General features: G+C 38.0%; 3 protein-coding genes across 4 annotated transcripts; 2 read left to right on the plus strand and 1 right to left on the minus strand.

Moving 5' to 3' along the window:
• Positions 1–1,528: 1,528 nt before the first annotated feature.
• LOC120012087 lies at positions 1,529–4,116 on the plus strand. Of its 2 annotated transcripts, XR_005471213.1 has the most exons (4): positions 1,529–1,713; positions 2,167–3,096; positions 3,360–3,735; positions 3,824–4,116. XR_005471213.1 is itself a non-coding variant. In XM_038863343.1 (3 exons), the coding sequence occupies exons 2-3, from the start codon at positions 2,179–2,181 to the stop codon at positions 3,660–3,662; spliced, it is 1,221 nt and encodes a 406-aa protein (XP_038719271.1). In that variant the 5' UTR covers positions 1,529–1,713; positions 2,167–2,178; the 3' UTR covers positions 3,663–4,116. The 2 variants fall into 2 exon arrangements, 1 of the variants encoding a protein (XP_038719271.1); XM_038863343.1 differs by having other exon boundaries at positions 3,360–4,116.
• A 663-nt stretch (positions 4,117–4,779) lies between these two features.
• On the minus strand, positions 4,780–9,772 carry LOC120012355 (eukaryotic translation initiation factor 3 subunit C-like). Its single transcript, XM_038863748.1, has 4 exons — positions 9,670–9,772; positions 8,611–8,678; positions 6,733–8,517; positions 4,780–6,053 (listed from the first exon to the last, which is right to left on the minus strand). Exons 2-4 carry the CDS (start codon positions 8,632–8,634, stop codon positions 5,109–5,111), a joined length of 2,754 nt encoding a protein of 917 aa, XP_038719676.1. The 5' UTR covers positions 8,635–8,678; positions 9,670–9,772; the 3' UTR covers positions 4,780–5,108.
• A 3,575-nt stretch (positions 9,773–13,347) lies between these two features.
• LOC120013939 (IQ domain-containing protein IQM6-like) lies at positions 13,348–17,192 on the plus strand. The gene is made up of 9 exons (XM_038865924.1): positions 13,348–13,683; positions 14,480–15,031; positions 15,150–15,264; positions 15,368–15,433; positions 15,519–15,607; positions 15,712–15,799; positions 15,890–16,129; positions 16,279–16,380; positions 16,491–17,192. Exons 2-9 carry the CDS (start codon positions 14,556–14,558, stop codon positions 17,160–17,162), a joined length of 1,848 nt encoding a protein of 615 aa, XP_038721852.1. The 5' UTR covers positions 13,348–13,683; positions 14,480–14,555; the 3' UTR covers positions 17,163–17,192.
• Positions 17,193–17,202: the final 10 nt, after the last annotated feature.

The raw sequence follows: 17,202 nt of genomic DNA on the forward strand, positions 1-17,202 counted from the left end.
TCAATATAATATTATAAATTTTAAAATATCAATTTAATTTATATAAAATATCTTGTAAATTTTTAAAAATATTAATTTAATTTATTTATATAAAATATCTTGTAATTTATAAGTTTAGCTTTCAAATTAAATTTAATAAAAAAATACGAAAAAATAAAAATCATTAAATAACAAACTACCATAATTTATATTGTTCTCATCCTTTTTCACAGCTTATAAGCTGCCAACTACCTTATCTCACATATATGGGAAAAATTTTGTGGCTAATTATAATTTATTAGCAAGATCACACTCCCTCATTAAGCTACTATAAAACAAATCCCTCATACAATTGATCTTCATCTGATTCCATCACATATATATCTTCTTCCATTAAGGGATGGCGAAGCTCTCTTGCAAGCTCTTCTTTACCCTCCTCCTCCTCGCCCTGTCCGGTTTGTGTTTCTATGTTTCTGCTTCTCTTATTCTGGCATGTTGTTGGGTTTTGTCTCTATGAAGTCATAATCATAGATTGTATGTCCGAGTGAATAATTTTTGTTGTTTTTTTTTTTTAGCTGCGATGAGATCTCAAGCCGCCGGCAAGGACGAACCAAGGTGTTATGAGATTCAGGGACCGTATCCGCGATGTGACGTACAACTCTGTGCACAGTCGTGTCTCCATCGACATCCTACCGCCTTTGAGTGGAAATGTGTTGGATCGGCACGAGACATGGCTTGCTATTGTGCTTGGCCTTGTTAATTTTGATCCCAATTCCCTTCAATAATGAGTAAAAGCCTTGACAGCTATATATATATATATATATATATATATATAGTTTTTCTATATGAATAAAACATCTTCTTCATCTCAACTATTATGAGATCCCTTTATCATTGACTGCACAATCATTCAACAATTTTGTTGAGACCAGATTGAGAGCATCCAACATAAGAGGAAAGCAAGATCATCTGAATGTTGCACTAATTGTTGGAGAAAACCCCCACACCAAATCTCCCGCATTGGAAAAATAGAAGAAATTAATTTGGTTTGTAATTCATTTGAGTTTGGAGTGTTTCAAACTTTCAATTGTTGACTTATGGTCCAAGATTCAAGACTTATTGATGTGGGCTCCTCCAAGGCCCATTATTTAACATGACATCAGAATTAGGTTTTGAAGCCTAAAAGAAGAGGACGCCAATATCTTTAGGGACACTATGTTGTTAGTCAAATAAGGGTGAATGAATTTTCTCAATAATTGTTTGGGATTTTCTCAATTTTAAAAGAGCGTGTCCGTATGTTTAGGGACACTATCTCCGTCGTCGTTATTCAAATAGCGATCAATGTAATTGTTTTGAGATTTTCTCAATTTTGACCAACATTGAAGCTTAAATATAGTTTAGGGGTTGTCATTCAAACGATTTAAATTCAAGGGGGTGTATTTAGAAATAGCCTAGAACATAGGGGTGTATACGATTTTTGGCCATAATGAAACTATATATATAGACATATAGTTCATAGACAATGTTGAACTATGCTGGGCCAGCAGGCCCAGCACTTAATATAAAGAAGGATCATGCCGCCTTGACTGGTGGGAAAAAACACCAGCAAAAACAGAACCACCATAAACACAGCTATTTCTTCGATTTTCGACGAAAATCGAAGTGATCAGAAAAGGAATTTGATCATTTCGTGATTTTCTCTCACCACAGGATCTCCATATTCTACAAATCCAGGTATTTCTCCATTTTATCTTACACGCACACTTGATTGATGAGAAAAAAAACTTATAAATTCATAGGCTTGAAAATCCCAAATGAGTTGGATTCAATGTGATTTCGCTGCCATTGATAACCTTTGGAAACTAAATTCAATGAATTTAAAAGAAAATTATTGTTCTTCCAAGAGCGCATCTGTGTGCGGTGCTTAGTGAACCAATTGGTACAAATAGAATCAGGAGATCTTTTTTTAGAGAGGGTACGGAATCCATTGTAATTTTGAAAATAAGAACTGTGAATTCGTTTATGATATGGGAGTTCTATCGCAATCTTTGTGTATATATACCGATCAGCATTGTGTGAATTCAATATTTGTGTCAATGTTCAGAATCGGTGCACGGGTGTGTTGTGTATGTATCTGTAGCTAAATTTGTACCAAGTTCTCAATCTTGTGGCTTAAATTTTCTGTAGGCAACTTTGAGAATGGATTTCCCTGCTACTGTAGCAGAAGTAGTACCTGAGAAGATTGCAAATGGGAAAGATATATCCCCTTCTTTCCACTGTGATCTTTGTGATACAGAAATAGTTCACAAGATAGCGCGAGTATTCCTCCCGGGATTAGCTACAGCTTGTGTTGACAACACAACAGGCGACCTCTTCAGGACCCCTGGTTCAGTGGCTGCTGATATTCGAAAGGAAATGGCGGATTATCTTACCCAGAGAAGTGAAAATTTTGTTGCGGAATCTGTTGTTTTAGAAGGTGGTCCAGAAGCATCGGGCCATCCTTATGATATCATATCTGATTTTGTTGATGATTTTGCGAGTTCAAAAAGGAATTTGTTTACCCGGGTTTCAGGGTGGTTACTGAGTGAAATGAGAGAAAACAAAATAGACGATTTTGTACAAGAGATGGAGATAAACGGTTTTTGGTTGCTCAACAGGAGGGAAGCAATAGTACAAACTTTGCTTAAGAATGTTGACGTAAAAAATTCCTTTCACTGTGACATGAAATTTGACACTCCAGCAGAGCTTTCCAAACATGTCGTCCATTGTGGCTATAGACCTTTGAATTGCATGAATGAGGGATGTGATGATATATTTTGTGCAAACCACAAGGAGAAGCACGATTCGGTTTGTCCTTTCAAGATAATTCCATGCGAACAGAAGTGCTCAGATAACATCATGAGACGTGAGATGGACAGGCACTGTATAACTGTTTGTCCTATGAAGCTTGTGAACTGCCCTTTTTATGCAGTGGGTTGTCATTCCACAGTACCTCACTGTATGATTGATCAACATCGTTCGGAGGACCTCCATTCTCACCTGCTATACATTCTTCAACGTATCCATAAGGAAGTATCTTTGGAAGATCTGAAGCAACGGGTGGAGCAACTGGAGAAGGTACAAATTAGGATCATTATTAGGTTCCTGTAATATAATTTTTGAAGAGGTATGCTAGCCCACATCATTTATTAATGCAATTAACCTTCCTATAATAGAATCTTCAACTGCATGTTTTGTTTGTCATTATTGGTGTCAAAACTCAATAATGGAGTTTTATTTATTGGTTACTATTTTTTTGTCTCTTTTATTGACATGCAAAAGCTAATTGCCAGGCAGCATATTAGTTATTACCAAGCTAAACATCTTATGTTTGGTGACAGTCATCCTCTGGTCAGCTAGCAGAAGCTAGAGATGGGAGATCTCTAACCAATTCAATCAGGGCTCTGGAAGCAAAGCTTGGACCACTAGAAGTTAACGTCACCAACAAGGCTAGTCGAGAACTCATGGAGTCTTCCCCATCCAGAAAAGAATCCCCAGGTTCTACCCCTACTAAAAAAGAACTTGCAGAGAATTCCTTGGACAAAAAGGAATCCTTAGAGGGTTCCCCTACCAAAAAGGAAGACTCTTCTGAGACAACTCCAATCGAAAAAGAATTCGCAGAGATTTCCCTTTCTGAGAACTGAGAATCCACAGAGAATATGTGGAGATTTCCTAACCAAAGATGAAGATCTCCATGCTAAAAAAGAAAACTACATGGCAAGTATCTCCATCAATAGAGTTTCAGAACAACTAGTGTGTCAGGGAAAGCCCACTACTTTAGTTCTTACGTGTCATGCTTATGCAGCGAGTACCATTCAAGAAATGAAAGGAACTTCAGACGGCAGAAAAATGACCACATGCTACCATTCCTTCAACAGTTAACTTATAACAGCATTCCCTCATCAGCACTCATCTTGTAGTATCTATAGATTATTCTTTTTGTCCTCGGCGACTTACAGCTTTTATATAACCTCTGTTGTTAATGATTTTTCCCCATTGGTAATTACATTTTGATGAAGGCAGTGGAGTAATGGTTTTCATTGTAGAACATATTTCTATAAACTCATAAAATATGTCTTGGAGAAGTTTTCTTAATCACTCTGTTTAGTATTTGATGTTGAATGATCTGAATGGTTGGTTGGTAAATCTTTCTAGTGCATTTTTAAGAGTCAATTTTTTTGGGAAAAATTAAAGGGGAGGGCTTCAATAAAACATATACCGCCCCCCTTTTTTAACGAGTAAAGACACTGCCACATCGAACTCCGCCTTACATACCCCCGGGCACTTGAATCTTTCTATCCCACATACACCAAGCAATTACAGGACTTTTGACTCACGAGGATGATTCTAAAGAAATTTGTTTGATGAGGATGACTCTAAAAAAATTTGTTTGACGTGACACTTGAACCTAGGATTTCTTACATACCAACAAGCCAACTCCCTAGGAGTTGTCTCATGCTGAGTAACCATTTTGATCAAAATATTCTGACATCCTATTTCAAGGTTTGCAATTGAATAACAGCGGACATGTATTGGTGCAATTGTTGATCATATTGAAGTACTAGATGTAGCTGTAGCGGTCCCAGAAACGGCGGCTGACATATGTCTTATGATCGGAGTTCGGATCCGTTGAAGGATTGCATGAGGAAAGGGCAAAGAGCAATCAGTACAAGATCCGGCGAAATCAAAACATTCATTTGAAATCAAATTCGGTAGTGTAATATTACACCTTACCCACAACATTTAAACCCAGAATCAGACTGAAACAAAAATCAATATATCAGACATTCTAAGACGGTCATTATCTAAAAACAATACTTAAATATCTGTTCGCGACACAGCCATTGCTAAAATCCAAAGCTCAAGCATAATTCAAGGCTGACCAATAACTCATGCTCCAACTCCAATAAACTCCACCAGAATACTTGGTTTCAAGAAACAAAAGTACCTTGAAGCTCAAAATTCAGTACAGAACATCTGAAAGCCTCTAAAATGATTCAAATGATGAAGTGCAAAGACAATTCCAGATTGTAACAGTTCAATTTTGGTGCAAACTGAGATTAAACAAAAAGGTTGACGTTTTTGAATCCTTAAGCTCGCATTCCCCTGTTAAGGCTGACCATGCTACGAGCCGATGCATCCATCTGTGATCCCCGTACAGACGAACCAGATTGATAACCACTCCTTCCTGGACCTCGCAATTGGGCAGCGCGGTCTCTTGAATAGCCACCAGCACCTTGGCCAGCTGCCAATGATCTCCCACCTACAACATTATACCCCGAACGCGAAGTGGCAGTACCTTGTCTTCCCTGAGTGAAGGAGTAGTTTTCTTGCCATCTGCCACCAGTGACACCCATATCCTCCCTCCGCCTTTGAGGCAGATCCAACCCACCAATCCCTGTCCGAGCTTCAGCTGCCCTTTCATTGGTTTCAGCAAGAACCGACAGCTTCTCAGTCAAATGGAAAGCCAGGGCCTGTAACCTTGTGTGCTCAACATCATGGAAAACAACACAGCAGGTTGGCTGGTCCCAACTTGCAAAGAGCTCCTCGTTAATCATCATCTTGCTAATAATGCTGTGAGTATGAGCCTCTGAGAGGTCAAACATTTTGGTGAGCTGATCCAAGCCAAGTGATTCATAGGACGAGGAGAAGGTAAAGACATAGGTCCTCAAAGCCTCTTCCTTAATCTTGGCCTTCAGCATCTCAAAAACATTTTCTTGATCCCTAAGGAGCTTCCAAACATCTAGGGACTTTATAACGTCAAAAACTGTCTGAAAGTCTCCCTTGCGAAGGGCCCTAGTGGCAGCCATTACATGGTCCCTAACACTTTCAGGGGGAGCAGTGAAAGTTTGCCTCTCACTTACCTCAAGCAACCTCCTGAAGGTCTTGCTAATGACCTTACGCTTAGCATCATGGGTGTTGGCGGCCATGTTGGGAACCTCAAGCAGCATAGCACAACTCAAATGGACAGCTTCCAGGAGCTCAAGATTGATGTGCATGTGATATGGCATCTGACGTCTCCTTTCATGCCTTTCCTGTTTATTATCATTACAAACAAAAAAGTTTCATGGACATGTTTATAAAACAAAAGCTAGATTAATACTGATGGCAAAAGAAACCTTCGGATCACTTAGCGATGAAGGTAGAAAAACACGAATATGCATCCATTCCCACAATTTATTTCTTTGACCACAAAAAGAAATTCCATGTCAGGTATAAAGTCCTAATTTGGGTAAAATTCCTCCCTGATACTACTACTTTTCGCGACTTTCTTGAAGCTTCTGAAGACAAAAAAAATCATCCTAACCAAAGAAGCTGAGTAATGACTGCCAAAAGCACAGAAAAATAAATAACTTCAAATGAACTTCAATCTTTTCGAACTTTAAAATCCAAGCAATCAAGTTTGTATTCTTAATCCATATGAGTACTGAACTCCATCCAATATTGAATCATGGATTGCAGTGTTAGATTTTCACTTCCTACAGCCACAATAACTAACACATGGGAAGCCAATCAAAATAAAAATTAATGAGCCCATAGGAGGTAATTTATGGCCTCTTGAACCGTATAAACTGAGGTTTCTTCGCAATCAAACAGACCAAACTTCTGCAGTGGAATACACATATAAACTTGCGCTCTAATATAACTGAACAGATAATGCAAATTAAGATTGAAAACATGCAAGAACCAAACAAACAGAACATGTATTAGTACCTGTTCGGGAGTCTTCTCATGATATCGACTTTGCGAGACACCCTGCGCAAGCAATTCCTTTACCCTTCCACCTGAATAAAGTTCTGAAAGGCAACCATGTGCCTCGGTTATTAGTCCAACCCGAAATGCACATAGACCAAGCTGTGCCATAGCCCTGTTAAAGAGTATCTGGGACGGAATGTCCATTTGGTGTATACTGTCCTGCAAGTGACTCATAAGAAGTAAGTCACGGGATGTGGAGAACTCATCCAAGAGAGCATGGTGATATATATCACATAGCATTGCACGAGCTTTAGTTCGCTCATCTCCAAATTGGTAGATGAGAGAAACTAGAATATCCATCATTGTCCTGCTATTCTCAGGGAAAGTGGGCTTGCGAGGAACAACTTCAGGAACAACAACAAATGCTGAGGGACCCCTAGTTTCCTCAACCGCCTTCTCATCATCTCCATCTTCAGTCTGCTCAGCCAATTTCCTCATTGCATCATAAACTTCCTGTGGTTTATAATAGATAAGCTCAGCCCGTTTCAATGCCACTTTTGCAGCAGCTTTGTAACTCTTCTTGCGCTCTAAATAATCTTGGGCATTCTGGGCAAGTACTAAAAACATAGGTTCATCCTGCAGTCTTTCCACATAATCCCGTGTGTGTGGATCAATGCATTGCAAGCTCTTGAAAAACTCAGTATCTATTCTCTCTAAGAAGGCGGTCAAATTTCCCCATACATGAATCTGCCCATCATAGTCAGCCCCCTTCTGAGTTTCATTCTCATCGGGTTCCACCATGTCATCCACCACGATGTTGGGATATACGTTCAGAATGTCAAGTATAACAAGCATATTGTGGACACACTTCTTCCACACATTGATTGGCATGTGTCCACTAAGACCCGGATTAACATCAAATTGCACAGAAACAACACTAAAAAGAATCTCCAGCTTCTGTGCAGGGGTCTTAGCAACCTTTGTCAAGAATGTTAGTTGCTCAACAAGCTCAAACTTTCCAGTTCCTCTCCGACCACGAGCAGCAACAATCTCTTTGAATTTCTTGTTAACTATATCCCAAGAGATTTCACTGGGATCCTTCATAAATTGCTTATCCATGATCTTATCTTTCTTGCTCAACATCTTCTCCCAGCCTGCATCCGTTTCAAATTGATTATCTCGACGCTCATCATCATCTTCCTCATCTGCCAGTGAACCAATCTTTGAAGGATCCTCCTCAAACTCCAAATCAGATTCTTCTTCCTCTTCTGACTCCTCATCGTCCTCCTTCTCTTCCTCACTCTCAGGAGTCTCCCTATACTTGTTAATTAAATCCTCGTATTGCTTATTATTTTTCTTCAGTTTCTGTTTCATTGAATTCAAGGCCTTAGCATTACTACTACTCATCTTCTTCTTCGCATCCTTATTTGCCAAAGCCTGACCCAAGAAATCCTCAAGCATCACAAGAACCTTGATGTAAAGCGTGGGGACCTTCTCAGATTCTGTGACCCGCATTACTTTCTCGAGTTGCTTATTTATTTTGTCAAAGCTCTCTTGCAAACTAACCCAGTCATTGATCTTCATGGCATTTTTCATCTGGTCAACAGTTGCCGACATCTCCTCAAAACGTTTGTCTTTGGCAGACCTGACAACTCGCTTTTGGCCATCCGAGTCATCACTATCACTAGCATTTCCTTGGAGGTACCTGCTACCAGCAGCTTCAGCTGTAGAATCACCGGCACCCACATTTTCAACCTCATCTTCATAATCACTCTCCTCCTCCTCCTCCTCAGTGTCACTACCCTATAAACAACAAAAAGAAAATATAATTCAGACATCAGTTAAGGCCCAGATGGGTCTACAACAAAACATTAACATCAATGGCTCAATGCCGACCTGAGTCCAGAAACGCGATGCCATCTTATTGAGTCTGTTAAATTCAACAAATCAGAAGCACCAAGTATCTGCGTATTATCATGAAAAAGACTATACCATTAGCGAACAAAGGAAAGGATACTAAACTAAACAACACGTGTCTTGCCAGAATATCCTACACAACATCAACAGAAAGCATGAAAACAAAAATTCCACTGCAGATTAACAACATAAGCAGTGCAATAGAATTATTGATTTCACATTAGTTTTAGACGTGAACCCCAATGAAGAGATACAAATATAATTACTTATTGCCAAGTTTATCATTAGAAAAATTGTTTAAAGTTGTGCAGAATCCAGAAGAAAGAAAATCCCTCGCTAATATTCTAAACACAGAACATGCCTCGGTTGCTGAGAGAAACAAATAAACAACATATTAAGAACCTTATGTTAAGTAACAAATAAACAATTTTAAAAATACCAAACAAAGCAAATAGCACATTCCGCTCGGTTGGAACCATTTCCTTTTCCTTACCATTCCAAAAATAGTCACAGCGGCGTGACAGACTAAATTACAGATGGATCGACAAAAACCAAAGCCCACCATACTTAGTACCTTGCTAAGAGGCAGATAAACGAGACATCTCATGACCGTAAGCAAATACAAGACAAACGACTAAAAGGAAAGAACAAAATAGCGGACGAAATTGCTAAGAAAGAAACGTCAAAGAATCATGAATTAAGGGAAACTCTGGATACTACACACCCTAATATCCTCCAAATCTGGATTATTTGACCCGAAAAATCGAACTGAACAAAACCCATAACACAGGACACTGAAGCGTGATACGCCCTCTTACCAGTCCTAAATTCAAATAAAAACTAAATACTAACGGAAGGCTTTCATCAGAAGGAAAAACAGAGAAAAATACTCGACACCGACAGAGAAAACAGGGAACAGAAGATTTGAGAATATCGGGAGATCTGGGGATTAAGGTTTATTAATTTACGCCGTCGTTAATGGTTGCATTTATCCAATTTTCAAATCTTTAGACCGTAAAAGCGAAGGCTAGAGACTACCTGAGAGCGATCAGAGGTCGACGATGGCGGAAAGACAGCTGAGTGCGATGAATGAGGACTTGCACGATAGGGGAATATAGGGTTTTAGTTGCCAGTCGAATTCTTACATTCATGTCAAGGACGGATTGTGATTGGGCTATCCCCTAACCGCATAAAGGTCCAATAATAATGGGCTTCTTCTGAAACTTCAGGCCCTTCTGTGTGACCCGGTGAATACATACCAAGTTTAGGACAGGCTAGCCCAACAATGGGCCAAACCGAATTAGTCCAAAATAACCCAACATGATCGAAAATAAAATAGAGGAATTTTATCTACACACCATATATACACTATCTTTACACCATTTTTCGAACATGATAAGTTTACATCACCAAAAATTTATAAATATACACACAAAATTATATTAAAAAGACGATTATACCCTTGATTTGTAAAATATTAGATTTTTATAAATATACACACAAAATTATATTAAAAAGACGATTATACCCTTGATTTGTAAAATATTAGATTTTTTATTGCTTTACACACATTGATAGTTCTCACAAGCTTAGACTCTCTCTCGGACGGAAAAACCGAGGTTGGCATCGGCGCACAAGGAATCCATTGGAGCTCGCCCTCAAGGAGAAGGTGCGTCAAATCTCCATAATGAACCCTCTTCATCTGCACTTTCAGCCTTGGACCAAAGAAAAGGGGATCTTGGAGGTAACCGAGGTGCGTCAAGCCGTCGAAGACGACTTTGATATAAAGACAAAAGGGCAAGAGTTCCAATTAATCCAACAAATGGAAAAGGAAGATGGAACACAAAAAATTAGTCTTTAACTAAATATATTAAATAAAATTATTTTAAATTTATAGTTTAAGGGTTAATATGTCATTGTATACAAGAGTATTTTTGTAAACTAAAAAAAATAAATAAATGGTGTAAAGATAATATTTATGTGATGTGTAGATAAAATTTCACAATAAAATATAAGGGTCTGTTTGGCATGCTTGTCTTTTATGCATTTTTTGTTTTTATTTTTTGAAAAACATAAAACAATCTCGAAAAAAATTTTGGTTGTGTATTTTAAAAAACACGAGAAACAAAAAATTACTGGAAAACAGATTAAAAGGGGAAATTAAAAAAAAATTTCTGAAAAAATATAAGATACATGAAATATATAAAAAATGAAAATAAACCAAACAGACCCTAAATGTATAATTAAAAACTCATATTTTCTACCTAATAAATTTATGCATTCCTAAGACCAATGCAATAATTTCGTCGTAGAATTAATGTTAACATTGACCAATATGTGTCCAAAAAAAAAAAAACTTTAAGACCAAGTCCGTTTTGGAAATTCAATGAGACATGGAAGTAATTCCAACCCCACTCACTAGAAGGGATTCACTCAGTAAAAGCAATTGAAAGCCATGATTAGACTTGAATATCACGTATTGATTTTGTTCAAAAGGCTTGGAATGTAAGTAAAGTAGTGTGAGTTCAAAGTTAACTATTGAATATTGACTAATAAATATTTTGAATAAAAAACTATATAAGATTTTGAAATTGATAATAGAGTTCTATCAATGGAATATGACTTGGTTCACTACATACACAATTTATTTATTACTTAATAATCTTTTTTTAGTTGACAAAGTCCTCCCCCATGCAATACTACTAGTAATGGGTTAGAGCCCCTCTACTATAAATCATTGTAGTTTTTTATTGCAGTTTTAATCATATGTGTTCAGTCTATTTATGCATAATTTTTTTTTAAATACCGCAGAGAAATATTTTTTCATTGAAATCGAATATTGAACACACGTATGTCTAACCCAGTCGATTACCAATCAAGTCACCTCTCGTTGTTAATAGTCATGCATGCATAGTTAGAGTGGAGTTGGTGTGACTTCAATTAAGGTTTTAGAAATAAAGGAAGTAGGAATTCATGAGCTCCAAGTCCATTGATGTGTGATCATCATTTGACCTAGTTTGATTACTGACCCAAACTAGGTCAAATTAATACCAAAATTTGACCGAGGCGTAATGGATGGTCAAGGTTGGTTTCAAGTTCAACCACTCCTCCATATCATTCCATTGGGGAAAAAAAAAAAAAAAAACGCACACACACACAGGTACTTTTACTGATCAAACCATAAGCGGCGTTTCTAGTACAGCAGGGGAAAAAATATTGTCAAATGATGTGAATGTTGTCGGTATTTGCTTTTGGAAAAACGCGTTAGACCAAATCTACTTTAAGCCAGATTCTTTAGATTATGAACACAATCTAGCAGCTAGCATGTGTGATCCAGTACTATCCAAAATCCAAATATGTTTTCAGTACTCACTTTCTATAGTAATATAATATAATGATATTCCTACATTTCTTGTAACAACGCCACTGTTTCAATATTGTTCGTTTTGAGTTAATTTATACTAACATGCATAAATTTGATCTTTGAACTCTTTAGTTCATAAAACACGTTCACTAAGATATGAGATTTGATTTATTATATCATGTATTTCACTTTTTTAGTTAGACATTCGTTAATTCGTTCCAACGCCATTAAACTTGATATTGCTGGTAGACCCCCACTCTCGTGTGTTCGGTGAGAATTCCGTACACAGACTAAATGACTGCTGGCACCAACAACGGACTTGTCCATGTATTGCTTTGACTTGCATGTTTGAGTAGGTGTAGCTGAAGTTGGAATTTCATTAAATGACAACTAAACATTGCAGATACGTTTGACTCGGCTCCTTCAAAAGATCGTCTGGGGTTGGCACCACCATACCCTCACTGACATGTACTTGGCGGTGGCAGCCGACTCTGCAAACTATCTGACAGAAAAAGAGTAACGCTGCAACTAAAAAACCGATGTATCTATACTTACAAATCATCAATAAATATTATCTATTTTGAGTTTGTCCGCTCACTGTTAATATATCGGATCCAATTTTATCTCTATGAGACCCATCTTCACTTAATGTTAATTGAACTCGGGGAAAAAAAAAACCAAAGCCTTTTGATGATTTTTTTTTTTTAGTACAAGTATCAAACACAATATACGACACACCATCAGATCAAGCCTATGAAAGTACAGGTGTCAACAGGCCCCACGCAGGAGGCACAAATCAAGCCCACGCAGGGGCAGACGAAGCCCACACATCTCCTTGTAAATATTCGGAGGAGGTGAGACTAGAACCCATGACCTCAGTCAGGGACATGCAAAGTCATTGTCACTCAACCAATGACTCATTTGTAAAGCCTTTTGATGATTGAGAGAATATTCATTTTATAAATCACATAACAATGTGGAAATTATAATTCTAAGAAGCACATAATCAGGTAAGGTAAAACCTAGAGAAGCAACATTTTCAGAATTTTCAAGAAGAATTCTACTATAGAAAATATTACAAGGATGACTCGAGACAACTGATCAAGGATTTTAAGAAAAAGAAAATTGAAAGATTCATTGGTCCCCAATTGAGTCTTATTACAAATCATAGTATATAGTCTCCACTATACTTGCCAGGAAATGACACCATTTTTATATATTTTTTTTCGATTTTTCACAGTGATTTGATTAGAAAATCTTTTTATAGTATTGACTATAAAGAGGAAAGAAAGATACACAAAGATGGTAGAGTTTTTGTTAGAATTGTTTCAGTCAAGACTCAAGACCACGTGGTTGGACAAGACACTCTGTTTTTCCATATATTAACAGAGCAAGAATAGTAAGGAACCAACGTAATTTGGAGGGGCAGTATTGAATGCCACTCTGTTACAAAACCTCGGAACCCTCAAAAGGGGCTCAACCAAGTCCTCATTCTTCGCTCTCTCTCTCTCTCTCACATTGTTCCCCCCAAAACCCAACTTCTCCATCCGGTGTTTTTTTTTTCTGTTGCCTCTCCATTGCCTTCTCTCTCTCGACTTTCCCTCTCTGCCTATCCTATCTTTTTCTCTCTCTTCTACCTTCCCTTAATCCTAACCCATCTCTGCTTTTCCGCTTGGTCTCTCATTGAGGTAAGGTTCCAATTTTTTCTTTGGTATAATCTTCCTATTATGTGTATATGTTGATGGGTTTTTTCCTCTTTTTTTTGTCTTTATTATGAGATAATTATTGATGGAATATGTGAAACAAGACATGAAATGTGCAAATGCTGAACCTCTGTGTTGTCATTGCTTGAGATTACTGTGTTAAATATGCCAACTTTTTATCTAAGGAGGTAACCGTGTGCCTTTGGCTTTATGTAATTGTCCGGGTACTTTGGATTCCAAGCTCTCTTTGAGTTGCCCAGCTTGAAGAATCAAGAATCCCCCTCCAGCCAACTCGAATAAGTTGAAATAAAGTTGAAATCTTTTGCTTCGTTATTGATTTGGGTTTTTAGTTGTGAGTACAGCACAAATGTCTATTTTCTTTTCTGTTTTCAAGTGATTTTAGCTATTTTTTTGTTCTCTAAAATGGAAAACCAAATGCGTTGCGTTCCGGATTGTTTACTGTTTCCAGAAAATGAAACAGAAAACGCATGGAAAACAAGCAGACCAAGCTCTCCACTTTTAGATTAAAAACAAAGAAAAAGAGTGCTTGCTATGCATCATGTTCGTTCTATCCATAAATGGTTAAAGATTAATGAAATGAGAAACAAGTGGCATGAAAAATAGGGACAGTGCAGAAATTTTCCACACTTTCAAATGGTTGCCTTGAAAATCTTTGATGTTATTATCTTCATCTATACATAAATATGCATTTTAGACCTTACATATTAGGCTGGATATAAACAAGGCTTTCATTGAATTCATGTTTTGTTCAATATGGCAGGTATTTAGAATTTTAGATTGTGGATTGAGATCTTGGCTATTTGGGGATATAAGTAATATATCCCTTTCCAGTTCAAATGGGGGTAACCTTTTCATGCCCGCTCGCTGATATGGATGATTTAGACAGTCGATTTGAAGCTGTCCTTGTGAGATCAATCAGTTTTGATGATGGAGATATGAGTACTGCCTTAAGGTCTATCAGCTTTAATGGGCGGGATTCGGAACACTCGATGAAATCATATGGTTCTGGGAAGACAATATTTGAAGGGTCTCTGAGCTTTAAAGGTAGAGAATTGGAGACTGTGTTCTCTTTCAAAACCCCGACTGCAGATGCAGAAAACAATATGTTTCTAAGGTCACCAACCGTTAAGAATGTTGATAATGGTGACCAGTTGCCAAGTTTTGACAATTTGTCCAAGAACAAACTGCATTCATCAAAGTTAGAGCCTGGGAACCGCAGATATCAGGCTGCATTGAAGTTGCAGAAAGTGTACAAAAGTTTTCGAACAAGAAGAAAGTTGGCGGATTGTGCAGTTCTCGTTGAGCAGAGATGGTATGTTTAGATCCTTTCATGCAACTCCCACTTGGGAATTTTTGATACTTGATAGTTATCAATCTATGCTATTTTGCTTGTTGCGGAAAATAAAACAAATTGATTATGCCTTCTGTAGGTGGAAGCTGTTAGATTTCGCTGAACTCAAGCGGAGCTCTATATCATTTTTTGATATCGAGAAACCTGAAACAGCTGTTTCACGCTGGTCAAGAGCAAGAACAAGAGCGGCCAAAGTGAGTATGGACAAGTTAATAGGAAATGCATATACTTTTTACTCACTATATATATATGTGTGTGTGTAGCTCTAAACTGCCAATGTTATCTCATCTTTTGCAGGTGGGGAAAGGCTTGTCAAAGGACAAAAAGGCTCGGAAGCTAGCTTTACAGCATTGGCTTGAAGCAGTAAGTTGCATTAGTAGACTGTAACATTGGCATTCAAAGAATTGTTTTTCTTTCATCTTCTCATATTGTGGCTTTCTTCTGATAGATTGATCCTCGTCATCGCTATGGCCACAATCTACAATTTTACTATGCTAAATGGCTCCACTGTGAAAGTAAACAGCCATTTTTCTATTGGTGAGATTTCTTGAGAGCCGCACAGTATTCCCTTGTAACAGATTTTGCTTCACACCAAAATATGCATTATGCACAAAACCGCATTCTGGACTTTGAATACGCAGGCTTGATATTGGAGACGGGAAAGAAGTTAATAGTGAGAGGTGTCCGCGATCGAAGCTTCACCAACAATGCATAAAGTATCTTGGTCCAGTGAGTTTCATCTTGCTTTGTAATTCCTCTATTTCGAACTCCATAACTTCATAAATTTCTCTGCTGAAATCTCTTTGTTGCTTCTCTCAGACTGAAAGGCAAGCTTATGAAGTTATTGTGGAGAACGGGAAGTTGGCGTACAAGCAAAGTGAAAAACCTCTGGATACTACAGGAGGACCCCAAGATGCCAAGTGGATTTTTGTCCTTAGCACTTCGAAGACATTGTATGTTGGGCAGAAGTGCAAAGGCAAATTTCAACATTCGAGTTTCTTGGCTGGCGGAGCCACCTTATCTGCTGGAAGATTAATCGTGCAAGATGGTATTCTAAAGGTAGAAAAGGAAAACCATACCTGGCATTTCAAAATATATTGATAGATTCCACTTCCTTTCACCAATGGGATCGTTTTTGTTATTTCTATCCTCTCTTTTTGGCAAATTCTGACGGACTTCGTTTAATATTGGTTGCTTGAATTTGATAGGCAGTTTGGCCTCACAGCGGACACTATCTTCCTACAGAAGAGAACTTCCAGGAGTTCATGTCATTCCTTAAGGAACATAATGTTGATCTAGCTGATGTAAAGGTAGAAAACAACAAATCTACTGTTAGTATTTTGCAGTGCTCATATGATTATCTGCCATTGTTGTGGATGAGAAAGCATTGACATGTGTTGTCTTTCTTTGCTATATTCAGAAAAGCCCAACTGAAGAGGAAGAAGAAGAGTTATTCAAAATTGAACATAGAAGCTCCATTCCCGTTCGAGCGGATTTATCTGATGATATTAAAGGTTTGGCACAAGAGAACAGTGATTCCAGGCAACAAACTTCAAATTCTGCAGCAAACTGCCAGCCAGCCTTGTTAAAGCTATCTCGTCGTGGATTTGGCTCAAAGATAGCAAAACTCGACATGCCAAAAAGAGCTGATACGTTTGATATTTTCAAGACACAAACATCCTCTGAAGATGGCTATGAAACAGCAGAGGAATCGTTCTTGACAGAGGAGGATTTCATGGTTCCTAAATTGAATTTGTTTGGCGAAGATGAAGAAGTAGATGAGAAGCCAATACCAAAAGAAAAGATTGTGAAGAGAATAGATTCACACAAAGTAATGAATTCATATCAGCTGGCTCAACACCTATCATCTAAATGGACCACCGGGGCCGGACCGCGCATCGGTTGCATGAGGGATTACCCCACAGAACTCCAATTCCGGGTTCTAGAGCAAGCAAACTTGTCTCCAAGATCAAGAAGTGGTGATGCATCTCCTCACACCACAAACCGCTTGAGCCCAAGTCCACTGTCTAAAGAGAAAACTACAAGCAGAAGTCCCCTTGCTGCAGATAAAATGTCTGAGAAGAAAACTTAGCTCATGATTGCTCCAATTGGGTAGGGAAGATGTTGAAGAA

This window comes from Tripterygium wilfordii, chromosome 13, assembly GCF_013401445.1.
Source record: "Tripterygium wilfordii isolate XIE 37 chromosome 13, ASM1340144v1, whole genome shotgun sequence".
Classification (NCBI taxonomy): Eukaryota; Viridiplantae; Streptophyta; class Magnoliopsida; order Celastrales; family Celastraceae; genus Tripterygium; species Tripterygium wilfordii.

Bases quoted from the DNA above. Each gene is read 5' to 3' on its own strand.
- LOC120012087 (XM_038863343.1), top strand. From the start codon at position 2,179: ATGGATTTCCCTGCTACTGTAGCAGAAGTAGTACCTGAGAAGATTGCA. The intron at 3,097-3,359 runs GTACAAATTAGG...GTTTGGTGACAG, and splicing joins GGGTGGAGCAACTGGAGAAG to TCATCCTCTGGTCAGCTAGC.
- LOC120012355 (XM_038863748.1), bottom strand. From the start codon at position 8,634: ATGGCATCGCGTTTCTGGACTCAG. The intron at 8,518-8,610 runs GTCGGCATTGAG...TGTTGTTTATAG, and splicing joins CATCGCGTTTCTGGACTCAG to GGTAGTGACACTGAGGAGGA. The intron at 6,054-6,732 runs GTACTAATACAT...GATAATAAACAG, and splicing joins ATGAGAAGACTCCCGAACAG to GAAAGGCATGAAAGGAGACG.
- LOC120013939 (XM_038865924.1), top strand. From the start codon at position 14,556: ATGGGGGTAACCTTTTCATGCCCGCTCGCTGATATGGATGATTTAGAC. The intron at 15,265-15,367 runs GTGAGTATGGAC...CATCTTTTGCAG, and splicing joins CAAGAACAAGAGCGGCCAAA to GTGGGGAAAGGCTTGTCAAA. The intron at 15,608-15,711 runs GTGAGATTTCTT...TTGAATACGCAG, and splicing joins AAACAGCCATTTTTCTATTG to GCTTGATATTGGAGACGGGA.